This window comes from Ornithorhynchus anatinus, chromosome 10 (assembly GCF_004115215.2).
Source record: "Ornithorhynchus anatinus isolate Pmale09 chromosome 10, mOrnAna1.pri.v4, whole genome shotgun sequence".
NCBI lineage: Eukaryota > Metazoa > Chordata > Mammalia > Monotremata > Ornithorhynchidae > Ornithorhynchus > Ornithorhynchus anatinus.
The window spans coordinates 12772728-12799653 of NC_041737.1; the positions used below are offsets into that span (position 1 = coordinate 12772728).

The 26926-nt window shown below is 45.3% G+C and overlaps 2 protein-coding genes across 5 annotated transcripts in view; one reads left to right on the forward strand and one right to left on the reverse strand.

Annotated features, from left to right (window-relative positions):
- FARP1 (FERM, ARH/RhoGEF and pleckstrin domain protein 1) overlaps positions 1-22995 on the forward strand; it is a 240275-nt gene extending 217280 nt beyond the window's left edge. For all 3 annotated transcript variants that reach the window (XM_029073300.2, XM_029073298.2, XM_029073299.2), the window contains exons 18-27: positions 1456-1693; positions 7636-7766; positions 13554-13622; positions 14317-14406; positions 14925-15007; positions 15088-15200; positions 16636-16799; positions 19402-19509; positions 20331-20482; positions 21345-22995. In XM_029073300.2, the coding sequence (XP_028929133.1) occupies positions 1456-1693; positions 7636-7766; positions 13554-13622; positions 14317-14406; positions 14925-15007; positions 15088-15200; positions 16636-16799; positions 19402-19509; positions 20331-20482; positions 21345-21426 (1230 nt within the window). In that variant the 3' untranslated portion in view covers positions 21427-22995. The remainder of the gene's footprint in view (positions 1-1455; positions 1694-7635; positions 7767-13553; positions 13623-14316; positions 14407-14924; positions 15008-15087; positions 15201-16635; positions 16800-19401; positions 19510-20330; positions 20483-21344) is intronic.
- Positions 22996-24422: 1427 nt separating this feature from the next.
- Positions 24423-26926, reverse strand: part of STK24 (serine/threonine kinase 24) — a 58872-nt gene continuing 56368 nt past the window's right edge. For both annotated transcript variants that reach the window (XM_007671862.2, XM_007671866.3), the window contains one exon: positions 24423-26092. In XM_007671862.2, coding sequence (XP_007670052.1) covers positions 26056-26092 — 37 coding nt within the window. In that variant the 3' untranslated portion in view covers positions 24423-26055. The remainder of the gene's footprint in view (positions 26093-26926) is intronic.

A 26926-nucleotide genomic window follows, 5' to 3' on the forward strand; every position in this document is an offset into this window, starting at 1 on the left:
AGACAAGTTCCCTGGCCTTAAGGAGCTTATTAATTTATTATTTAAATGGTATTTGTTAAACTCTTATTATATGGTAGTCACTGTACTAAGCACTGGGGTAGATAGAAGATAATCAGGCTGGACACAGTCCATATCCCCATTTTATAGATCAGATAACAGGGTGTTCTAATCCTGGCTCCTCCACTTCTCTGCTGCATGACCTTGGGTAAGTCACTTAACTGGAGAAGTGACTTGCCCAAAAGTGTTGACACACAACTGGTAGCAAATCTCCTTTCTTCTATGAGTCAAAATCCCTCTTGAAGATGCTCCTCTCTGCACCTTGTAGTCCTTTTGTTTTGGTGCTCATTGGATCATATTTATTGAGCATTTATTGTGTGCAGAGCACTTGAGTTGTTTTATAAGCTCCTTCGGCTTGAGTGACATTTTAGCTCTTGTACCAATTCCCATGACTTTTTACAATGCAAATCCCTGGTATAGCAAAATAGAAATTCATTAAAGTGAGTTCCAAGAGGCACTGGCAGCACTTTTTGGAACTATTGTTAAAAAACAATGGGAATAATATGAGATGACTAATCTGCTCGAGGCAGAGTTCTGAAAACTGAGTTTCCAAACCTGCACAACCAGCCATCCCTCCTAACCACTGGGGGGATGTTAGTCTCGATTTCTTGGCTGTTCCTATGATGAACATTGTCTCACTGAATGGGAGTTTTGCTGATGAGGTGAGTATAATATACAGCTGTAAGTGGTGCTAATGTCACTGCGGTTATTTTGAAACATTTGTTAAGTGCTGCTCGTTATGGGCAGGGATCATATCCACTAATTCTGTTATATTTTACTCTGCAGAGTGCTTAGTACAGTGCTCTGCACATATAAGCTCTCAATAAATACCATTGATTCATTGATGCCCCAGTACCTTAGCTAAGGGACCCAGCATAGAACCAGTGCCTAGCCCACATTCTCGAGGAGCTTCTATGTTATATTTCAATCAGTTAATCAATCAATCATATGTTCTGATTGCTTACTGTATGCAGACCACTGAACTAAGTGCTTGGGAGAGAACAGTACAACAGAGTTGGTAGGCATATTACCTGCCAAGCTATCAGTAGTATTTATTTGCTGATATATAATGTGCCAAGCATTGTCCTGAGTGCTTGGAAGAGTGTATTGGAGTTAGGAAACACAATCCATGCCCTCAGAGAGTTTGCAGTCTAGAGGGGAGAAACAGACACAAAAATGTGAAATATTTCCCTGTGTAAATTTTGCAGAAGCTTAAAACACCACACTGCATTGACTTGAGATAGCACCTTTTAGTCAGTGAGTTCAAAGAACTCTGCAAATTAAAAAGAGCTTTGGAGGATATTAGCATGGTATTGAGGTATCAGTACAAGTACAATTTTAATTTGACTGTCCTTCCACACATAAGCGAACATCTGTCTGCACGTTTCTGTCTTCCAGCAACTGACAATTCATCTATGGAAGCACAATGAGGCTTTGCTGGAGTTGGAGAACGGGATCAAGAATTCTCGTAAACTGGAGAGCTTTTGTAGAGACTTCGAGCTGCAAAAAGTCTGCTACCTGCCCCTCAACACCTTCCTCCTTAGGCCTTTACACAGGCTTATGCACTATAAGCAGATAATGGAGAGGTTGTGCAAACACTACCCACCAAACCACGTTGACTTCAGGGACTCTAGAGGTGAGTTGAAATAGCTACTCCCAGAAGGACCAGTGGCAGAGCGGGCCAGGTTTGGGCGATGCCCGTTTTAATGCTGCTTGCCATTGCCAAGCGGATAGGCGGATTTGATTGTGAATGAAGTTTGAAGGATACTCAGTTTGGCCATAAAGTCTAGGCCATAAATGCTCATTCGTTCATTCAGTCATATTTATTGAGTGCTGTGTGCAGAACACTGCACTGAGCACTTCGGAGAGTACAATAACAATAACAGACACATTCCTTGCCCACAGGGAGCTTACGGTCCAGAGGGGGAGACAGACATTAATATAAAATTTAAAACAGCCATAGCAGTGTAAAACACAGAGGCCCCATGGCATGGTCCTGATTCCAGATAGAACAGGGAATCTTAAAGCGATGTCCACAACATTTCAACAGTTTTCTGAACAGCATAGATTCCCAGCCGAAATGTAAAGGTCAGGAGGCCCTTTATGTTAACTTTTCAACAGTCAAAGCCATGAAAAATGGTGAAGCCCTTGGCTCTGATGGCATTGCTGGAGAATTTTACAAGCAAGGAATGAACTTATTGCATAAAGCTTCCTCATCTTTCCTGATATTTGGTAGAATTAGCAAAGAACATCAAGATGCCACTGTAGTCACCATTTAGAAAAGAGAGGTAAAAGAGCTGACTTGAAACTTGAAGTACCTCGTTGCTGTCTATTGCCAGAAAGACCCTTGCTGTGCGGCAAACGGAAATTGGACATCGCAGGCAGGGAAGGCACAAAGAAGGTTTTTAAAGACCTGTCAGTCAATCAATCAATGGTATTTATTGAGTCCTTCCTGTGGCAGAGCACTGTGCTAGTGATCGAGTGTCAAACAATAAGCGAAAGCAGCTGGCTCAGGGCCAGCAGGCAGGCCAGCCTGCTCGTAGTAACCAGGAGAGGAGTTAGTGTTTTGGAGCAGAGACATTGGGAAGTTCGTGAAGCCAAAGGACAGATTCAAAAAATGATGTTTGTGTGTGTGTGTGTGTGTGTGTATGTGCGTATTTCTCATAAGGACCTCCTGCCCTTGGGTTCTTCCAAACCCTTCTGCAATCTATCACTATTTTTGTCGATGGAGATAACTTGATGGAGATAATGACAAGCATATGCTCACCACCTCCTGGATGAAGCCGTGTTTCTGTTTGAGGGGACCATGCTCAGCCTTGAGCCAGTGACTCCTCATTCTGGAGTGGTGGGAATTGGGAAACAAACTTCATTATTTGCTTTTTCCACCACAGTCATGTCCCTGCATAACCTGGATTTTTTCCAGTCTGAACAGAACTAATATTTTTCAGGTTGTCCTCATCTGGGCCTGATTATTTAATTGTCCTTTTTGGGTCCTTCTCCAGCCCTAAGGATCACATAGCAACCAATACTGCCCAGAGAGTCCAGGTGCAGAGAAGCCTGTGGCTTCATCAGGATCATCAGATTGGAGTCAGACTCTGCCCCACCCAGACCTTACAGTCCTAAGAGGGAGGGAGAGCAGGTATATTTACAGATAAGGAAATACAGTATATTATAGTATAATTATGTAATATACATTACTTTTATTAATATCTTTCTCCCCCTCTAGACTCTAAACTCATTTTGGGCAGGGAACGTGTCTGCTAATTCTGTGGTATTGTACTCATCCAAGCGCTCAGTACAATGCTCTGCATATAGTAAGCTTTCAATAAATACCATTGATTGATTTATAGAATAGCAAAACTGTTTGCTGTTTGCTTTGTTTTCTATAGGCTTCTACCTTGAAACAAGTGACTGAAAGCTTGTGTGGTTGGAACTCCCTTGCCACTCATGTTATCTTAGGACTTTAGTGTTATATTGTACTCTTCCCAAGGTCTTAGTTCAGTCCGCTGCACAATGTAAGTGCTCAATAAATACAGTGAATGAATAAAAGAGTACGATTGAATAGTAGTAATAGTATCTATTGATCATCCACTGGATATTAAGCCCTTGGGAGAGTACAGCACAATGTCACATGATTACTGCCCACAAGGAACTTAATCTCAAACAACAAAGAAACACAAAGTTTAGTTATGGTTACAGCGCAGTAAGGCAGTAGCTGAAAACTGTAGCATCATCTCACACCTTGACCGACACCGTGCAGTGCGCTGAACTGTTTCTTCAGTGAATTTCCTTTCCCACTGGTGGTGACTAGAGTTGTAAGAAGAATGTCCCCTTGTACTTTTAACAGGTTATAGCCTGTGTAATGGAAACATGTTATAGCAGAAAAGAGAGAGAGAGAGAGAGAGTGTGTGTGTGTGTGTGTGTGTGTGTGGCGTCCTTAAAGTTGGAAAACTCAGTTGCTATTGATGCTATTTTATCCATGTATATGGGGGTGGATGAAAAGACAGATGGATGCTCAGACAACAGTCCTTACTGAGCAAATGTGAAGGATGTTCTTTGCCTTGTTCTTGTATTTGCTATTTCTAGTCCTTGATGCTGTTTTTAATTCTGGCTCTTGGTAATCCAATCTAATTGAAGAGTCTGCTATTAAAGATTCACCCCATATTTATGTGCCACCTACCAAGCTGGTATCTATTGTTTTAGTGTCCTACAGGCAGTCTGTGTCATATGTCATCTATGTCATTGAGGTTTGGCTCTTTAAAATAGGGGAGGCAGTCTGGCCTAGAGCTAAGAGCACAGGCCTGGGACTCGAGACCCAGTTTCATAATCAGTTTAGGCATTGACCGGCTGTGTGAGCTGAGCTGCAACTCCCTGTCATCTGTAGAATGGGATATATTCATTCAATAGTATTTATTGAGCTCTTACTATATGCAGAGCATTGTACTAAGCGCTTGGAATGTACCATCTTCTCTCCCACTGCTTATATTATGAGCCCTTATGTGGGACAACTACTACTAATACTACAGGAACGACTGTGTCCTATCTGATTATCTGTATCTACACCACTGCTTAGCACAATGCTATGACATGTGGAAGATTCCTAATAGATACCACAATTATTATATTTCTTCCATCTTTTTCATCATCATCCTCATCACCAATATTTATTGAGCACATGGGTTCGAATCCTGGCTCCGCCACTTGTCAGCTGTGTGACTGTGGGCAAGTCACTTCACTTCTCTGGGCCTCAGTTACCTCATCTGTAAAATGGGGATTAAGACTGTGAGCCCCACGTGGGACAACCTGATTCCCTTGTGTCTACCCCAGCGCATAGAACAGTGCTCTGCACATAGTAAGTGCTTAACAAATACCAACATTATTATTATTATGTGCAGAATGCTCAACTAAGCACTTGGGAGCATATAATAAAAGTAGAAGATGCCATCCCTGCTCTTGAAGGAGCTTGGGGGAGCTTGATTGCACTCTTGCTTAATATACCTACTTCAACTCTATTTTGGATATCCAATTTCCATTTGGGAGCATATGATAAAAACAGAAGACATCATCCCTGCCCTCCATGAGCTTCTAGTCTAATGGGAGAGGTTGATTGCACTCTTACTTACTATACCCCCTCCATTTATCTGCGGCGCTCCGATTTCCATCTATTCCCCTTACGCCTCCCACCTGGGAAGCTGTACTGTGAGGAGCATTGCTTCAGTGTTGGTGAATCGACCGCATTGCAGATCTTCTTGTTTGTGGTCTTCTCTTGCCATTTTATAAACACGGCTGTGAGGATAACCCTGGAAGTTGGGGTGACCTCTGATCTGAGTTCAGGTCTCACAGAGAAGGAAAAAGAAGTCCCTACCATTGCGTCATGGTCCTTCAGTTTGGCCTGAATCTTGATGTCTTCTTGGCACTACACTCTTTTAGGCTGTCAGAGTACCAGCTGGTTGTTTTTGATTCTATCTTTTTGTGTCCCCATGACTGTCAGCCTCGGTAATAAAATAGGGTTATAGCATTCAACTCTGTAATGCTTCTGGGAGTCTTTAGTTATGCCAGGGACCACCTAGGTTAGAGAAGTAGCCTGGCCTTATGGAAGGAGATGGGCCTAGTTATCTGGGCCTTAATCCATCATTTGCCTGCTGTGTGACTGGGTAAGTCAGGTACCCTTTCTGTGCCTCAGTTTCCTCATTTGCAAAATGGGGAGGTTAAATACCTGTTCTCTCAGATGGACGGGATAGGGACTGTGTCTGATCTGAGGATCAAATATCTACCCTAAAGCTTACCATAGTGCTTGATGTATTGGAAGGCATTAGCAAATAGCATGATTATGATGTCAGTGATTATTGATAATAACTCCATTTTTCTCAAGAATATTTGTCAATTCACAGCACTTTATTGATTCGGAGAATCAATTCCTAACCAGATCTTCTTGGGGGGTTGTGCTTCCAGAGCATAGTCATTAGTGTGTAAGGGATGTGTTCTTTATTTTGTTCATATTTTAATGATAGTGGAGTTCTAGGTCTCACTCCAGCCTCTGTACAAAAAGCACCCAACACATGCCTGGACTGAGACCAGGCCCTTTGAGTCTTCCTTGCCTCATGACTGCAAAGAATTTGCCCCATCGTGCTCCAAGTTTCCCTGCCTGTCGGGAAGCCTGATGGGAAAAGGAAGTGTGCCCACTGTTTACTGTTTCTTTCCTTTATCACTGTCATGAGGTCTGCCACCGGGACAGCCAGTTGCATTGCACATGACTGTGGAGGGATTATCTTGCTCCATCAGTAATAATTTTGGTATATAATACTTACTGTATTCCATGCACTATACTACATACACGCTGGAGAAGCAGCGTGGCTCAGTGGAAAGACATGGGCTTTGGAGTCAGGGCTCATGAGTTCGAATCCCAGCTCTGCCACTTGTCGGCTGTGTGACTGTGGGTGAGTCACTTAACTTCTCTGTGCCTCAGTTCCCTCATCTGTATAATGGGGCTTAAGACTGTGAGCCCCATGTGGGACAACCCGATTCCCCTATGTCTACCCCAGCGCTTAGAACAGTGCTCGGCACATAGTAAGCGCTTAACAAATACCAACATTATTATTACTTAGTATATTCCAAGTTCTGGGGTAGATACAAGAAAATCAAGTCCCACTAAGAAGGAGAAGGACATGTATTGAATCCCTATTTCGCATATGAGGGAACCGAAGCACAGATGATTGAAATGACTTGCCCAAGAACACGCAGCAGGTAAGTGGTGGAGCCGTGATGAGAACCCAGGTCCTCTGACACTCAGGCCCGGACGCCTTCCGTTAGGCCAAGCTCCTTCCCATATTACCAATAATAATGATAGTTGTGGTATTTGTAACACAAGCACCGGGGTAGATGCAAGATAATCAGGTCAGACACAGCCCTTGTCCTACATGGGGCTTACAATCTAAGGGGGAGGAGGAACAGGTATTGAATCCCCATTTTACAGATGAGAAAAATGAGGCATAAAGAAGTTGCAGGGTCACACAGCAGGCAAGTGGTGGAGCTGGGCCAGGTCCTCTGGTGCTCAGGCTCTTTCTATTAAGCCAAGCAGCTCCTCTGTGCCTGGGCCAAGGGGAATGTGGACAAGCAACAGATGGCAGCAGACCCAACCAATCACTTGACGTTTATGGCGGTAACGTTTTCAGGATTTGCAATTGCACTGTCCCCTAAAAGGAGATTCTGACTGGGTCCTGTGATCCCCACAACACTTGTGTATATTTGTACATATTTATTATTCTATTAATGATATGTATAGATCTATAATTCTATTTATTTTGATGCTATTGATGCCTGTCTACTTGTTTTGCTTTGTTGTCTGTCTCCCCCTTCTAGACTGTGAGCCCGTTTTTGGGTAGGGATTGTCTCTATCTGTTGCCGAATTGTACTTTCCAAGCACTTAGTACAGTGCTCTGAACAGAGTAAGTGCTCAATAAATATGATTGAATGAATGAATGAGGGGTGTTCTCCTCAAACATGATGAGGGAAGGAAAGCACCCAGCAGCCAGCTCGATCCTCAGCACTTCATTTGTATTTCCGGTTTTATTTCATTAGCTGCCTTAGCAGAGATCACGGAAATGGTGGCCCCACTCCATGGTACTATGATAAAGATGGAGAACTTCCAGAAGCTGCATGAGCTCAAGAAAGATTTGATCGGCATTGACAATCTTGTGATCCCGGGCCGGGTAAGTAGGGGAAGTCAGGGAGGAGCTTAAGAACAAACAGGAATGTGTCTCAACAGGAGGGTGGGATTTGGCCTAATCTAAAATAGTCACCCTCCTATCTGGAGCAGCATCAGTGTTCAGCAAGACATGCTAACTCTGAATTTGTTTGCTCTCTCTGATCATAAAAATTTCAAGAGATTTGGGGGGAAATGTGATGAATATTCAATGTTTGGCTGCACTGGAAAACCTTGGCAAGAGAATGGAAAAAAAAACTTTCATCTAATCAATCAATTAATAGTGTTTATTGAATGCTTACTCTGTTCAGAGCACTGTAGTAAGCTCTTGGTCAGTCAGTCGATTGTGTTTATTACAATAGAAGATAGTACAGTACCCAATATAGTACAGTACCTAATATTCTGGGTTTCTCTTTGTGGCACCCAGTTCCGGCAGAAACCGTGAAGGAGCCAGGCTTTGCACCACTGGTGGTTGAGGCATAAGGACAACATTTCTGCCCTCGCCCTGTTCTCAGGCATTGCGAGTTTTCTCTTGCTTCCACTGTAACCCGTCATCCTCACCTAGTTGGGTTTTACTTCGGAATTACATTCAGTGTAAGGCGGAATCGATGCTCCAGACACCCGTCCTTTCCAATTCCAGAATTCCTCTTGGTTAAAGTGAGGAATGGGTATGCTTTCACCCTGCAGAGAGGCTAATGCCCTATACAGTCAGTCCACTAAAAGCTCTGTCCAGATGCCCAAGGTGCCATTCGTGCCCTCGGTTTGGCCAAGCCTGTCAGAAATCCCACTCTAATCTACGTGGATCGCAATCGTCTTCAGTAGCAGAAGATTAGCCAAGAATGGAAGATAATTTGGAGATGTTTGGTAGCTCCTTAATCCTGAGCCTCTTCAAGGGAATTGAGATGATTACCGGGTGTATTTTTTGGGCATTCGCATTTGGTGAAGAAAGCTCGTTCTTATCTGTGAAACGGAGGCGGTGAATTTGTGTGACTGACTGCTCTGGACTTGAGCCCTTGGCTCCAGAGAGTCTGCTTATCTCAGCGAGCTCTGCTGTTCACTCCACTTCCTAGGCTGGAAGCGAGCTCTGCTGTTCACTCCAATTCCTAGGCTGGAAACGTCTTAGGTGGATAGAAGAGTTTAACAGTCACAGGAGAGGATATGTTTGTTGAGGCTTAGACCATGGTGGATTTCCATAGCTCAGGAGGGACTGTGTGAAAATGTTTGGCTCCCAGCTCCCTTTACTTGCTAAATTTGCACACGGGAAGCATTTGCCACATTCAAGCCCACTTTGGGGACACTTGCCAACAAGCACCAGCTCCCCAGTGGCAAAGGGAGCCAACGTAGAGGTGGCAAAGTTTTGCCCCTGAAGTTTTTTGGACAGTGCAGGCAGCTGGATCCAGCCCAGCCCCTCTGTGGTGCCAGAAAAGTCCAAGGACCAATCCCTGCTGGCAGGAGCCAGGGGAAAGGAAAGAAGGTCCTGCTGCTTTTCTTGACTTACTGGGGCTTCAGGGTTGGCCCCGGGAAGACGAGTTGCTGGCCAACCCGAGCACTCCCTTTGGCCGGACTGCCCAGGCAGCCTTGGGGGGGACTCTCTGGGGACGAGGTCGGAGTCAGAGCATAGGAGATGCTGCGCAGTTGCAGCTCCAGGCTGGGTCTCCATTGCTGCCCTGAGGGAAGCATTGGCTGGTAGCAGAACAGACCGGGTGGGCACCAGGCAGGGGTCAGTCTGGCAGGATTGGGCGCTGACCCTCACCGGGCCCCACAGCCCAGAGAGGATGAGATAAATGACAGTGGTGGCAGGGAATACCTTGATCTTCCTCTCCCCTCCCCACTTTTTTTTCCCCCTCCTATCCCTCCTTACCTTCCTTCTCACTTATTCTCTCCCCACTAACTTTCTTTCCCTCTCTGGCTCCTTTTTTGTCTCCTCTCCTCTTTTCCCCCCGTCACTGCATAGCGCTCACTCGCTCCCTCCCTCTCTCTTTCTCCCTCCCTATGTCTCCCTCTTTCCCCTTCTCTCTCTCCTTCCCTCTCCCTTTCACCCTCTCTCCCTATTCCCCTCTCTCACTTCCTCTCTTTCCCTCTCTCTCTCTCTCCTTATCCCTCTCCCTTCTCCCCTTTCCCTGCTTTCTTCACCTTCCCCATGCCCAAACCAAGTTCACCCCCTGCCTGCTGTTTTCAGAATGAAAAGTTAGCACTCTTGCTAGCAAGAATATTCCTTTTGCCAGTGTTTTTTTTTTGCATTTTGGACTTCTACCATTCTCTTGAGTCAATATGCAGATTTAGTATATCCCGCTTAATTAGGATGAGGTCCTGATTATCCTCTCTCAGACAGCCAAGCACAAAGTTCATTTGTATCCAGCTGACAGATGATTCATGTGTTGTTTCAACTCAAATCCGGGACTGTCACCTTCTCACCAGTAGAGTTCTTGGGTGATTGAGTGGACTCTGTAGAGCTGGATTAACTCATGGCCTGGATGATAGAGGTTTGTAAATAGGTGTGTCAGGATTTGAAAGGCGAGAGCATTATCGTAGGCCTTGCCACCTACTGTTATACTAAGTTGCTTTCCATACCACAACCTGTCTCCTAAAATTAAGTTTGGATAAATTATGGTACTTATGAAGAAATTACTAGGGAGTAAAGCCTTATGCCAAACTCTGGGATGGATGCAGGATAATCAGATTGGACACAGTCCCTGTCTACATGGGGCTCACGTTCTAAGGTAACTTATTCCTATTTTACTGGTGAAAAAGCTGAGGTCCAAAAATAGGACCCATTTACCCACATCGTGAGGGAACATGCTCCACTTGCAATTCAGATTTTGCAGGGGCCGGACCCTTAAACGTGTTGTAATCAATCGATTGTATTTATTGAACACTTCCTGTGTGCAGAGAACTGTCTTAAGTGCATGGGAGAGGACACACGTCTCGTAGACACGTCTTCTGCCTTCAAGGAGCTCTGTCATAGCTCAGCTTAATCAGAAGTCATTCGAAGGGAGCAGCGTGGCCTAGTGATAGGCCAGGGAGTCACTTGCCTGCTGCGGGATCTTGGGCAAATCACTTAACTTTTCTGTGCCTCAGTTACCTCATCTATAAAATGGGCAGTAAATCCTTCTCCCTTCAGATTAGACTGTGAACCCCGTGTGGGACAGGGACTGTGTCTGTCCTGATCGTGTATCCACTCCTACGCTTAGTACAATGCTTGGCACACAGTAAGTGCTTAATGAGTATATTTAAAAAAGGAAAAAAAAATGGTTCCAGGTTCAGCCACTGGGATTGAGCCTTGGACCCAGGTAGTTGGCTTCCTGGTAGATTAAGGTGCAGGAGTAGAGCATTGCTGCCCTCTAATGGGAAAGGAGTTTAAGAGAAAGTGAGATTCCATGCTTTCCCCACTCTTCTCTGAAGGAATATCTGGACTTAAGGGTGACAGATGAGGGCATAGAAAGCTGTCCTCCACCCCTGCCTGCCAGCCTTCATGCAGAGGAGGGAAGACCTCTCTAGAAAAAAGCCTTTTCCAGCAACTGTTTCTTTGAGTTAACCCTCATCAGGATTTCTCATTTTGTTCCGTGCCGAGGAGTCCACTGCCAGAGGCCCACTCTCCCTGCTGTTCTTGTTACATAGTGCCCTGATGTTCTCTGACCCATTTGTTCTCTGTGTCTGGTGGGGTTTGTTTTTTGCATGCCAGGCTGAGGCTCATCATTCCTGGTTCTCTGGTGAACTCATCTATCTGGGTTGGGGGAGGCAGGCAATTTAGGATGTTTGCCAGCCCCCCTCTCCACATCTGGGGTGAACAGTGAGATCCAAAATAGGGCTGCCAAATCTCCCAAGCTGTTTCCAAAGGTTGCTGCAGCCAGTTGGGCAATCAGCAGGCTGCCTGCTCTCATGGGACCGTGGTTTGGTGCCCCATCCCCTGGTTTCAGCAAGCCTGTGCCTGAGTTGTTTTTCCAGTCATGGTGTTGAGTTGACCTGAAATAGTAAATAATCTTTTTGTTGTTGTTGTTCAGCCTACTTGAGAGGTCCAGGCACCACCTCTTTCCCTATCAGATGGAACTCTCTTGACATAGCTCATTTCCTCCCCTGGAAATCAGTCAATCAATGGTATTTATTGTGCACTTACTGTGTGTAGAGCACTGTGCTAAACTCTTGGGAAAGTACACTATAACAGGATTAGGAAACATGATTCCTGCCTGCAAGGAGGCTACAGTCCACAGAGGGAAACAGGCATTAAAATAGATTAAGGCTAGGGGAAATAGAGTATAAAAATACTTGCCGAAGTTTTATGAACCAGGGAACAGTGGTTGCCGTGTATTTATGCTTTAAACAAGGTTTGGCAATTTCACTCCATTCTGAGATACAAAGGAATGGTGTGGCCTAGTGGAAAGAGCACGGGCCTGGGAGTCAGTGGACCTGGGTTCTAATCCCACCTCTGCCAGTTGCTTGCTGTGTGACCATGGGCAAGTCACTTTGTTCCTCAGTTACCTCCTCTATAAAACTGGAGATTAAGACTGTGAGCTCTTCGTGGAACAGGGACTATGTCCAACCTTAATACCTTGTATCTACCCCAGCACTTACAGCACCTGGCTCATAGTAAGCACATAACAAACACCATTAAAAAGTGATAGTCTTCTCCTTCCTTTCTATGCCAGAAATATTCCTATTAAACTGGAACCATTATGATCAAAACCCATAGAAGACTCCATTTGTTCTGCTCCAGACCTCCCTCCCCTGGGGTTTAGTGAAGGGTAATTTTGATCCAGCTGACCTCATTGCTGATATTCCAGGAGTGAGAGCCTCCACATTCTAGAGTTGCATTGGTGATCTGAAGCGCCTGTTTCAGGAGAACTGTAATCATCTTCTGCACAGAAGGGCTGCAGAGAAGGGAATTGTAGGTTCCAATAGCTGGAAAGAATACCTCCTCTTAGCTCAGTCTTTCTTATGTTTAATATAATACAGTCATCCCTGTCCAACCTGCGATCATCTAGACTTAAGGCACATCATGTATCTGTGCTGTGTATTTGGGGTGTCTGCGTGGATGGTGTTAAAACACTGTTGGGCTCCTAGGCTGTTTTAAACTCTTAGGCAGGTGGCTGTGGGTGACTTTGGATGTCATATCAAAAATGTTTTTCTTTGAGCACTGTTTCTGAAAATAGTAGTGGGGAGGGTTTGGGTTTACATTTTGCCTCTTATTCTTTTATTCTGAAATCTCAAAATCATCTCCTAGAAGTTTTCACGTTGCCATTTAAACTGAGCTGAGTTCATTAGAGGCAACCAGGACAGCCCCACTTTTAGAGTGGGAGAAATGGAGTCTGCACGACTGTCCCTTCCCCAAGGACACCCAAAGAGTCGGTCTGAAGGGGGCGTAGATTGCAGAAGTTAGAAATTCTAAATCCCCACCCCTTGCCTCTCAACTTGCTCACGGTAAGGGCTCAATAAATTCGATTAAATTGAACTTGCCCTAAGGCTCCATTGGTTTTAGAATACAAGGGAGGAAATTGTTTAAAGCTTCTTGTCTCTGTCACAGCTTAGACCAAGAGAGCTGATCCATTATAAAATGGTAATAACTGATAGATTCATATGGATCTTTCCCCTGAAGGATTCAGAGCATTTTCCACCCCACATCTCTGGGTAAAGAAAGCCCCTCCCTCCTTATCCCCACCCCGACCCCCACCGCCAGCAGGGCCAGAGCTGAGTCAGAATCTGGGAGGTTCCAGATCTTTTAGAGGTTTAGGGAGGTTTAGGAAGCAGCAGTTTCTCAGAGGAGTGCCTGACCTTCCAGTTTCTTTCTGTTTTCCTGCAGGAGTTCATTCGGTTGGGCAGCTTGAGTAAGCTCTCAGGGAAAGGGCTGCAGCAGCGAATGTTCTTTTTGGTAAGTGATGAATTGCCCGTTACTATTGAGGAGTTAAATGGTGTCGAGTCATTGGCGGGGAACTGTCGGTTAAGCAGGATGGTAAAGCATGGGCCGCCCAGTAGGCCAGTTTGGCCAGGTCATGCCTGGGCCTTGTTACAGATAATTATAGAAAATAAAACAAAGCCAAAGCCTTGGGATTGGTGCTAACTTGGCCAGACTGTCAACTCATCTACTTATCTTGTACTACTCCCCGCAACCCAGCCCCAGACACTCTCATTCACTTTACATACTTGGGTTTTCATGCCTGGGCTGAAGTGTGCTCTGTCCATGCTCAGTTTTGGCCCCAGATCATTCTGGGATATATAGTATAGATTCTCAGAATGCTCAAGAGCTTCAATCCCTCGTTTTGCTGTTCTCCCACTCAGAGTCTTGGAGAGGGAAAGGGGAAGGTGAGAAGTTTGGTGTCTTGGCTTTCAGCTAAAATAATGGGCCAGCTTAGTCAAGCCCCAAATGGTAAAGTTGTGGTAGAAGGGGCAGATGCTGCTGTTGGGATTTGATAATGTTAGCGAGGTGAAAATCTGTGTTTAAATGTACAATGTGTTTATGATCTGAGGGTGAGTGGCGGGTCTCTTCAGAACCTTTCTTTAAGCTATGGGTCTATAAACAAGTGGAATTCTTGCAGTCTAAACCATGTTCTGCCTTGTGATTTTAGTTTAATGATGTTTTGCTGTATACAAGCAGAGGACTGACTGCGTCGAATCAGTTCAAAGTCCACGGTCAACTCCCCCTCTTCGGCATGACGGTGAGTACCCGGCGGGGGCGGGGGTGACCACGGGGCCGGGGAAGGTGCTGTGGGCTGGGAGCGAGTTAGTCCGGTCCCTTACCAGTTTGAATCCCATTCATGGTGGAGTAGACCAGGGGTCGGGGTTCTGTGAGGGAAGGACTTGGGTTCTAGTCCCGGCTCTGCCACTTGTCTGCTGTGTGACCTTGGGCAAGTCACTTAACTTCTCTGTGCCTGTTACCGCTCCAGTAAAATGGGGATTAAGAATGTGAGCCCCACGTGGGACAGGGACTTGTGCAACCCTATTATCCTGTACCTACCCCAGTGCTTAGAACAGTGCCTGGCACATTGTAAGCGCTTAACAAATACCACAGTTATTATTATGATTCTATTGGGCAAAACTCTTAAGATTTCAGCCTTGAGAACAGAAGGACTACTCTTGGTATTGGTTGATTTTGTTTTATTTGTTTTTTCATTATTGTGGTGGAATCCTTCGTCACCCCTGGCTGGTAATGGCGTTGCACATTTGTATCTCTTAGGTAGAAGAAAGTGAAGAGGAGTGGGGCGTTCCTCATTGTCTCACCCTCCGAGGTCAACGCCAGTCCATCATCGTAGCCGCAAGGTAAAGTACGGTAGCCTACCTGCTATTCTTTTCAGTCTTGCGTGTGACAGTCTGCTAGAAACAGAAATCTCCGTCTCCAGTTCCCAGATGGAGATGGACAAGTGGATTGAGGATATACAGATGGCAATTGACCTGGCGGAGAAAAGCAGTGGTCCTTCGCCTGAGGTTCTAGCCAGTAGTCCACCTGACAATAGTGAGTACCGTGCGCTGTGGCCGGATCACACCCAGTGCTCTCTGCTAGCCTGTTGGTCCAGATCGTCAGTGGGAGGAAAAGTTTTGAACATTTGATTTCAGTGCAATCATCTGGTTGGAACTGGCATCCTTAATCTACTTTAGAGTGAAAGTTACTGTTTTTCAAGGAATTCACCAATCAATACTATTTATAGAGTTCCTACTTTGTACAGAGCCCCGTACTAAGGGTTTGAGAGAGTGAAATCTTATATTATGAATTACTAATGTACTCATATTAATGTCTGTAAGCTCAATGAGGCCAGGGAACATGTCTGCTGATTCTGTTGTATTGCACTCTCCCAGAGCGCTTCTTTATTCATCCTCCTTCCCAACCCCACAGCACATACATACATATCTGTAATTTATTTATATATGTATGCTTGTTGTGAGCCGGAAATGTCTGTTTAAAGTTGTATTGTACTCTCCCAAGCGCTTAGTACAACCAGTGCTCTGCACATAGTAAGTGCTCAATAACTACCACTGATTCATTGATATAGAATTAGTAGGCATGATCCCTGCCTAAAAGGATCTTAGTTTAGTGGGAAAGAAAGGAACTAAAATAAACTACATATGGGGAAACAAATGGAGGCAAAGATATATACCATAAGTGCTCTGGGGGTCAGGGGTGAGTATCCAAGTTCTTAGGTGATACTGAAGTGGTAGTGAGGAGGAGAATAGGGTGGGGAGGTGGGAGATTTATCAGGGAAGGCCTCCTGGAGGAGATGTGATTGCAGAGGGGCCTTGAAGATGAGGAGAGCCGAGGTCTGCCTTTTGGAAGACCATCTCTATCCCCTGAAGTGAGGCTTGAGATTCTACGTTGTTTCTCGTGACATGATAGACTGAGAGCTAGAGAGAGGAAACTCAAGGTGGGTCAGTCAATCACATTTATTGGGCACGGGTCAATCATATTTACTGAGCGCTTATTGTGTGCAGAGATTCATAGTAAGTGCTTGGGAGAGTACAATAAAACATCTCCTGCCCATAATGAGCTTACAGTCTAGAGTATGGATCCAGAGCCAGAGTGAAAGCTTTAATGGACTACCCTGAATGGAAAGCTGGAGTCCTGGACAGGAGCACTTTAGGATTAGGAAAAATTTGCTGGAGAAGAGGAAGCTAGGTCAGCTTTCCTCTCTGTGTCAAGTGATACAGGCTCACCTTAATCCATCGTATTTGCTTTGCGCTTATTGTTTGCAGAGCACTGGACAGAATGCTTGGGAGAGTACAGTATAACAGACTTGTATTGGACAAGAAGCTTATAGTGCAGAAAGAGGTCCGAGGTTAGGATCCCTCTGTGTTGAATGGGCTTCTTCCTCCTCATCCCTCCTAGCCCCTAGCTTCGCCAGGGAAAGGGCCGTGTACGTACAGAGATCGACCAGCTTTTCTCCCTCATTTCACAGAGTCTCCCGATGAAGGCATGGTCGACCAGGAGTCTGAGGACGATCTCAGTGCTTCGCGCACCTCACTCGAGAGGCAGTCTCCTCACCGGGGCAACACCATGGTCCACGTCTGCTGGCACCGCAATACCAGCGTCTCGATGATCGACTTTAGCATTGCGGTGGAGGTATCGGCCCCAAAGCCACACTAACTTTCATTCAATTCAGTTGTTTTATTGAGTTCTTTGTGCAGAGCGCTGTACTAAGTGCTTGGGAGAGTAAGATAAAGCAGTAAACGGTCCATAGGCCTGCCTGCACCTCTCCGACGACAGTGCATACCGTAGGCCCTGACTCTGTCCGATTTTGGCTTCTTCACCGAGCTGGGAGCCTCACAGTTCCCTGCAATTCCCTGGCCACGGCAGTGGACCGTGACTTTTCTTGCTTTGGGCCACATCTGTGAGCCTCAAAGAGGAACGTGATGGGAATTTCCCACCAGGGCCTGGCGGGAGCAGAGTTTTTCTGATCTGTGAACAGTCGAGCACTGTCCCCATGTATTTGCGAGCCAATCTGTAGGGCCAAGGGAGGAGGGGCCAAATTTAAATCCACAAGACCATCGTTAAGAAATTTGTGCTGTCACTAAGCACAGTGAGCATGATGTATGTTGGCTTTGGAAAGGTCTGCGGACACTGTCGCTGGAATGGGTAGGTGCAGCCCTGTCTTTTGACTTTACTCTGGACTCTTTCCATGTTCACTGTTGAGTCCCCCATCTACCCTACTCCTTCTTCATACTTTTCTCCCCCTTGGTCCCCTCCCCTTCCCCTTTTAAGTGACTTTGCCCCCGCCTAGCCCGGTTCCGTGCCTGGAACTCAAAATCAGGCAAATGGCCAAATACATTTGGCCACTGTCCTTGGTGTGAATGATTTGATGAAACATTTGAAATGCTCTGGAAGCTTATCTTGGAGGCATTTGCTCCCCTACTAGAGTTCTTCATTTAAATTTGAAGGGAAAGCTTATATTTTGTAGGACTTTGAAGATTTTTGTGTCCTGCCTCTAATAGCAACAGGCTAGATATAGTAAGCAATATTACAGGGAAGCAGCATGGCCTAGTGGATAAAGCACGGGTCTGGGAGTCAAAGGACCTGGGTTCTAATGCCGACTCCACCTCTATCTGCTTTATGACTTTGGCCAAGTCATTTCATTTCTTCATGCCTCAGTTACCTCATCTATAAAATGGGGATTAAAATGCCTGCTCTTCCTCTTTCTTAGATGATGAGCCTCTTGTGGGATGGAGTCTATCTGATTTGATTACCTTGGCCTGCATGGGACAGGGACTGTGGCCAACTCTATTTGTATCCACCCAGGCGCTTAGTACAGTAGAGAAGCAACATGGCTTAGTGGATAAGAGCAAGGGCTTGGGAGTCAGAGGACGGGGATTTTAATCCTGGCTCCACCTCTTGTCACTCTGACCTTGGGCAAACTGTTTAATTTCTCTGTGCCTCGGTTACCTCATCTATAAAATGGGAATTAAGACCGTGACCCCCACGTGGGACAACCTGGCTACCTTGTATCCACCCCAGTGCTTAGAACAGTGCTTGGCACGTAGAAAGTGCTTAACAAATACATTATTATTATTACAGTGCCTGGCACATAGTAAGTACTTAACAAACGGTATCATCATTATTATTATCTCAGAGTTTAGCGCAGTGTTTGGCACATAGTAAGTTTTACGGTATTTGGGAAGTGCTTGCTCTGTGGCAAACCCTGTGCTAAGTGCCGCAGTAGTTACAAGATAAGGAGATTGAAAAAAAATCCCTGTGTCACATGGGGCTCACAGTCTAAATAAGCATGGGTAGGATTTAATTTTCACTTTACAGATAATGAAACTGAGGCACAGAGAAGTGAAGTGACTGGTCCAAGATCACCCAGGAGACAAATAGCAGAGCTGTGAGTAGAATCCAGGTCCTCTGTTGTCAGTAGGCGTGGACCCACAGGGCCTGTCGGAAGCCAGAAGCTTCCCCCATGAGGGGCTCGGGACGTGTTTGTTGTTATATTATACACCCCCAAGCACTTAGTACAGTGTTCTGCATACTGTGAGAACTCAATAAATACGATCGACTGATTTTCGGCCCTACATGTACAACCCACAGGATCCCACGCTGAGCGGCAGCTGTGGTCTCTGGCTCGTTTCACTAGATGGCAGTAGACAGCCATGGTCTTAACTGAGTAGTTGGGCTTCCCTCTGAACTAAATAATAAGAATAACAAAGATAATAAACGCTTATGCTCTCCTTTACAAAGGGGGGCTGGGCTGAGCTCTGATTGAAGGTGAATAATTATGTCACACAGACCCTCCAGTTCAACTGAGGATTTCTGCATCTAGAACTGGTCAACAGCTGACCCATTTTTTCTACTAAGCCAAAATATAGGAGACAGACCTGCTAATCCTCACAAAAGTGCTCCCAGGGAAGTCACCGGAGACCTCAGCGGAGGCAACTTCCTCCATCATGGAGAAAAGGGAAAACAAAGTGAGGTTAGGGGATGCAGCTTTTGTTTACTCAGTCTTATTTGAGCGCTTCTCGTGTGCACAGCACTGTATTAAGCACTTAGGAGAGTACATTATAACAATAAACAGACCCATTCCCTGCCCCAAAAAAGCTTCCAGACGAGCTTAGAGATTAGAAGGTGCTTACAGTCTTTAACCAGAACAGGGCTGCTTTCGGCTCACTTGCCCTGTTGGTGTGGTGCGGGCCCTCCTCTTGTTCTTCTCTCACTGGCCATTTCTCCATTTCAGAATCAACTATCGGGAAACTTGCTAAGGAAATTCAAAAACAGCAACGGGTGGCAGAAGCTGTGGGTCGTGTTTACCAACTTCTGTCTGTTCTTCTACAAAACACACCAGGTAAACTTTACCTCCCACAAATGGCAGAACAGCCATCCTGCGAGCAGGGTCTGAAAGACGTAGGGAAGTGTGAGTCCGGGGAGCGAGACTGTGACGGGGAGGCTGGCCGGGGCCAGGCCCCAGCGTGGGGCTGGTGGGATCCTCAGCCAGCTGGCCTGGTTTGGAAGTAATGAGGAAATCAAGCCTGATCATGAACCCTCGGAAGCAGTCAAATGTAAGGGCTTCAGTGCCTTGCTCATGGTGGGTAACAGTCACACCCCAAAACTTACTGGTTCTGGCCTAGTCCTGGGGCTCACCTGGACTCCAGTGGCATTTCTGGGACCGAGAAATGTCATTTTACATTTTTGCCTGAAGCCTGACGCGAGGCGGGACAAGTAGGGGAAGGTCAAGGGTAACAGATCCCCCACATCCCACATACTCTTTTTTGATGGTATTTAAGCACTTCCTGTGTATCAGGCCCTGTTCTAAGCACTGAGGTAGATACAAGGTAATCAGGTTGGACACAGTCCAAGGCCCACATAAGGCGCTCAGTCTCAATTCCCATTTTACAGGTGAGCTAACTGAGGCCCAGAGAAATTAAGTGACTTTCCCAAGGTCACACAACAGATAAGTGGCAGAGCTGAGATTAGAACCCAGGCCCCTGCTCCATCCACTAGTCCACACTGTTTCTGCAAGCTCCATCCTCTGGCACCTGGGCTCATGAGATCTGGGAATCCCAGCCAGGGAGCGCCCATGCCTGGGCACTCTGGCCCAAGCTGGTGTCTACAGTGAGATGCTCCCATTGTCCAGCATTTGAAAGCATTTCCATGCATTCTTTCCAGGACAATCATCCTCTAGCCAGCCTGCCTTTGTTAGGATACTCGCTCACCATTCCCTCGGAATCTGAGAACATTCACAAAGATTACGTGTTCAAGCTGCATTTCAAGTCGCACGTGTACTACTTCAGGGCTGAAAGCGAATACACGTTTGAAAGGTATGTTGTCTTTCTAGAGGAAGAAATTTGGCAGAACAAAAGTCTTTTCTCAGTACTGGGGTATCTCAAACACCAAGCAGTCGGGTTCTCTTAGCAGGGTTTAACCTCCTACAGGCTGTGTGTCTTCAGCTGACCTGTGCTTCAGCTATAGGTGGTGTTAGAGATGAATATTCAGAGATGACATGATACAGCACTTCAGTGAGAAAAAATCTAATCAAAATGGAAACCCGGTTTTAGAGAGGAAGTCACTCTAATGTGGGAGAGTTGTTTGGAAAATCTTGCCAGTGGGACCTACCTTCCAAATCTTTGTTTCATCCAAGGAAAGTGCACATCCATTATTTTAACCTTTATAATAACACCTTCAATTCTGGATTAAGGTCTCATGTTACTTGGCTTTCCCTTCTGCATTTTTTCTCCCAGCTCTGGCTGTGAATTCAGCGTTTAGGTGCATGTTAATGAGGGGCTATTGCAAACAAAGCTGGATTCTGACTCTAGTTTTTCTCCCTGCCCCAAGATTTCACAGGGGTCTGCCTTGGCCCAAGCCCCCAAATATTTTTTGGAGGCAAAAAGGGTAAAAGAACAGAGTCAGGAGGTACCGTGCATTTGCAATGTTTAAAGCCTCCAGGACAGTCTAGGTCCGTGGCAATAGGTCTGAGCTAACCTACCTCCATGGGTGAGGGGGCAAATCTTAAGAGCTCTCTACTGTGGGGATTCCAGACACAGTATATAGGGCTACACTAACTGGGCCTCAGACACCAAATGATTTAGGGTGAAAACTGGGAGGACGGAGTCAAAGAGATACACCGTCCGTTCCATCACTTAAAGGTTATCGGCATCACGGGCAGTCCCTCTCTCCCCACAGGTGGATGGAGGTGATCCGGAGTGCTACCACCTCGGCCTCCCGCACCCGCATTTTAAGTCACAAGGAGTCTCACGTGTACTGATGGCTGAACACCTAGGGTGATTTTCCAGCAGTTGCTGCTTTGCTGCAGGACATCTGAATCTTCCTCCCTAACGACCGAAGCATCCACACTCAAATTAACCCACCGAAAACAAAAATGTGGTTTTGCAGCAACTCACGTCTTCTCAGCCGAACTGTTTTTAACCTCAATTTTCAGCTCTTGATGTCTCATCCCAGCAGCACCTCATGGCCGGCATATTCGTTTGTCATTCTCCGTGTGCTGTTTTTTAGCTTGTGCCAGTATTAAAAAAAAGTCCTGAATAGCGTGCCAAAATGCCAGGTGACAGTTCCCTTCCTCCAAGATTGCACCTTTAAAGCAGTACAAATATTATTTGTCAGATCAATAGAAATGAACCTACCAGGGTGTAGGGCCGGGAGGGTGCTATTGCTTTTCTTCTAAAAAAAACAAAAAAACAAAACAAAAAAAACTGAGTTGTCGACTGTTCCATTTTTAAATAATACGGATTTTTCAGTGTAGAATATGTACACAGCAGAAGCAGTCTGACAGCAGATGAGGTCGTTTTCAGATTTCGTTTTTCAATCTTTCTACTTTATTAATCTCAGAATTCCTACTAATTTTCTATTGTTACATGAATAAGCAGTTGTAGCACACAAATAATATCTCACTTTGGGATAGTGGGAGCTACGTCTCTGACACTTCTTAAACCAAGCTGACCAAATTGTCTGCCTGCTGGTCTTGAAGAGTGAATTATTTGCAAGCTGTTTGTTTTTATTCTTTTTTTTAAGAAAAAAAATGAAACAAAAGTCCAGTGCAATATGATTTGGGCTATTAATGTACTGTGAATGGTGTACACATTGGGAAGATATATTACACTGTGGTGTTTTGCTCTTTGTTTCACAAGCATGGAAGAAAACCTTGTATGTCATTAGCCCTGGCCATTTGTGACACGTTCCATTAATGAAGAATGTCTCTTGTTGGCTAAAAGTGGATGCAGATACATGAGCAAGTGGTGGTACTTATCCCCTTGATCTCCCCCCTCCCCCAGGCTATCACTATTATACCTACTTACCTATATCCTAGTGCACCTGTTTGTTTCCCACTGCGCGTTCTCTAGTAGTATATATCGTGACTGTCTCTCTATACAAATTATTCCCCTGGTCCCGGAGAAGAACCGTAGTACTCAATATCACGGGGACTCTGTTAAGCCACCCCAGGGGATCAGGTACAAATCAACACAGGCAGGGCGGCCCCGAGATCTTCCTGCCCATTGGAACCTGCCACTTACTCCCCTGACCCCACAAAGCAGGCTCCTTCCATGGAGTTAGTCCTCTCTGTTTAAGGCCATACAAAAGTGCATAGGAGCAGACTCATCCCACCCTCTTCTCCCCACCACCCCAACACCAGTGACCCTCCTAAGAAAGATCCTTTTTCAGGAACAAAGACTGTATGGGGCTGAGACTGGCTTTGAAGAATATGGAAACTGCTCTTTTCATAGTAAGTAAGACTTGTTAATCACTTGCCGCCTTACATGTACAAAACGGTTTTAAGTACTGCTAACCACAAAAGGGAATAAAATACCTCACACCACAACGGAACAGACTGCAGTTTTCAGGCTTGAAACACATATTCTTTGCCTCCTCGCAGCTGGGGAGGGAAAGGGCTGGTAAGATGTGGATTTCACATGAGGTTGGGGGAGGGGGCAGGGTATGGGATTCACATGACTCCATGGAGCAAGAAGATGAACATCTTACAAACACGTGACCAGTGAAGGTGGATACATGCTAGTTTGGTGCAATTTGGCCTTTGAGGAAGTAAGTCATTCTTAACCCTACGCCACAAGACCACGTCTAACCCAATTATCCTTGTCTTGAGTTATACATTTTAATTTGCATCAAGAGCCACTTTCCTGCCAAGAAAAGCCACTCTCGCTCCCCAACAAAATGACCATTAGCCAAAGGCTAGTGGGAGAGAGCTAGACACTCCAACAATCACCTCTTAACAGCTAAAGTATAAGCTTGGAATTTTTATGTTTAGAAGGAAAAAAATGAAATTACTTCTGCCAGGTACAGCTTTACACAGACTGATTGGAGGTCCCCTGGAGAACCCAAGCTGGCTCTCACCTTTCACTGCTGTAAGTTTCTTCCTCCTACAGGTCGGAGGCCTGCAACATTAGGTGCCAAGGCTGTATTACAAGGCTGTAAAAATGCAGCACCTTTATCCACCCCTTGAGTTGCTGCCACAGAACATTACCACTGGCCCTGGTTAGCCTCCCCCGCCCCCCAAAACACACACACACCCCAACCACATACGTGCAATTTACAAAAAATGATTTTTTTTCAGGGATCTGTACTGTCCCTCATCCAGTGCCTATGCTTAATAAGTCATCCATTCAATAATATTTGAGTATCTACCCTGTACCAAGCACTGTGCTAGGCAAGTGCTTGTGAGTACAATATACCAGATATATTCCCTTCCCAGTTTCTTCAAATTCTGCCTTTTCCCAGGCAGCCTCACCTGGAAGGAGGGCCAGAGGAATGTAACATTTCTGACTGACAACTGTTTTCTTCATCAGCAAAGAGATTACATCTATCCAGCTACAAATATAACTGAGGTCTACCATCAGCTATAAGTTGATATAAAAAGTCCATTTCAAACCGATTCCCCCAAACTGGCCAATTGGTGAAACTGCTCCAGCAATTCCAGGTTTTTGATGATCTGTTGCTGTCTACTTCAAAAATATGGCAAAGGTCCTCACCTGTCTATAAACCTGAAGAGCCATTATATCTTAAGAATGCTGCCCACTTACATTTTAAAGGAGTAGTTAGAGTAGCAACAGAGATGCCATTGTGAGATTAATTACTTTAGACACGAATGATTATTTCATGTTCTCATCGAGGAGCACAGAGTGAAATGATTCTTTTGTTCTAATGGTGGATAAACAAAGAGTACACAGCAATAGTCAACAATTAAGTTGGGTTTCATGACTCCCAAACAAATATTTACCTCAAACAAGGAGCTCATTGGTCAAGCGAGTTTTATTTCTAATAAAAATCACAGTTTGAGTTGTTAAAAGCAAACCTCGCCATTTGTTTCAATGATTCCCATCCACTTGAAAACTACTTGGCTCAGACATACTCCTCTTCCGTCCCCATTTCCAGGCAATATTGGTTTTCTGGTTCAGACAGCAGTTGGACCGGTAATGAGACATTTGACATCAAAACAGGACAATTATGTAGCATTAATAACATAAGACACCCCCCCACCCCCCACTTGAAGTAATGAATTTCAATAGCTAAACTATCCCCCAGAAGATTCAGAAATCTTGATTGCTGCCCTCAGCAAGTTGGGCTTTGCTAACCCTCTGTGCAACCATTAAAAAAATAAAATAAAATCTAAGATACCAGAAATCCTTGGCCAATAGTATTCCATCACCCAGTATGTGTTACATATACTTCAGCATTGAACAATTGCTTTTTCTGGACTGTGAGAGGTTGTCTGGGAAACTTACCTAAAGGAATATCCAAATTTTAAACACCAAAGTTAGAAGTCTTTTGGATAGTTTCACTGCCAAAAACACATGCCCTGAGCACACAAAGAATATTCTTTTCTAGGATATCTTCGACTTTGCCTAAATCCTGTTGCAAAGAGTTACGGTAACTTGGGTATTTGTATGTGACTGGAGGAGAGATTGTCTCAAATGACGATTTCTACTACAAGATTGGGCATGACACAACACTAAAATTAGAAACATCCTCCTCGGGTTCAGGTTGGCAATGGCACAATTTAGAACAAGTTAGAATCCTGACTAGTACAGAAAGTCTTAAAATAATAATTTAAAGCATCACAGGGCAGGATGTATTAACATTTTAACACTACAAATGACTTAGTACCATAATTGGGGTGGGGTGGGGACGAGAGAAAGAGGGCTAATATAAGTACAAAAAGCCATTGGGCATCCAAGGGAAATTTTTCATCTGTCAAGGTACAAATCTTTTTTCCATAAGAGAGCATCATTCAATGTCTAATAAACCCTGCAAATACAAAATAAATTCTAAGTCACCTGTCACATAACTCCACGGCAACGCATGAACTCATTTATGGCTGGTCATGTATGCACTCCACTACCATTAGCCACAGAAGCACTTGACCATTTTGGTTGCACTGATTCCTTACGCAGAAAGGGTTTCAGTAAAAAGGACACTATGTACAAATATGTACACAAACCAAACAGAGCAGTTTTCCACCTCCGAGAGGATTTCTCAAACTTAAAGCAAGATTCCTGAGGTCCTTAACATCTCCAGTCACCTTAGCACAACTCATATACATTTTGGATTTTGGGGGTGCTGCTGGGGTTTGGGGAATTTGTTCTGTAAAACACATCTCCCTTGAATAGGTGCACTCTAGTTAAAATTAAAAATGCTAAATTCTAAAATAAAGCTGTGGCCTCGTGGAGCGGAAAGCCCCGTCCAGTCCGCGACGACCTCCTGCTGCCGTGAGTTCCGGGTCACACTGACCCTGGGAGCGGCCTGTTCGCTGGCCATCGGAGAGGCCCAGGCCTCACACACCTCTTCAGTGTCGTCCCAGCACGGCCTCATGGACTTATTTCTTAAAACAGGATGGATAGGGAAAAACAAAACTAAAACCCAAATTTCAGTGGGTTGACGTGTCTCCTCCACTCAGAGAATACCTGCAGGGAGAAACACAAACAGTGGCCATTTTTTTTTTCCAGAAATTGCTCATTGATTCAATCATATTTATTGAGCACTTACTGTGTGCATAGCAATGTACTAAGCAGTTGGGAGACTAAAAGAGAACAATAACAAGTCACATTCCCAGTCCACAATGAGCTCACAGTCTAGGACAGCTTTGTTTTATCAATGGGAAAGTTTGAGGTTTTCCGAGCTACTCTGAAGTCATTAAAACTATTCCCTCAAAAATAAGTCTCAGCCACGCACCAGCTAAAGAAAATGCTATAGATGGAAAGTAGAAGAGACAGAAGGGGGGCGGGAGCGGTTGTCTGCTGGGCCTGGGGAAGAGCAATCGATCCAGGAATCTCCGACCTCCTCTTAGCTTCATCACCTATTGGCCCACTCTCCTTTCCCATCCGTTTCAACCCTGGAAGGTGTCAAACCACATTGTTGCTTCCTCTGCTCGTTCCCACTGCCACATCCGAGTCACAAACAGGCTCCATTCCTTCCCCGCTCTCTAGTAATTCGGCTATGGAGGAGGAGAGTGGAAGAATGAGGCTGAGAGCCGTTTGGTTGGGGTAGAAGCTGGGGGGTCGGCTCAAGCTAAGAGTGGGCTATTGGAGGTGGTGGAGCGTGCGAGAGGGGAGGGACCGGCTTCTCCCAGGCCTTCCTAAGAATTCTGGACCCCCTTGGATGTTCGCGGAAAACTGTGAAAGCAAGAATGGCGAGGGGAAGAAATGTTCAGGAAAGTCTGCTTGGTGATAACGAATATCTGAACTAAACACACAGAAGGGGAGGGAATCCAAACTCAATAAGCTTTATCAGTCAAGGCC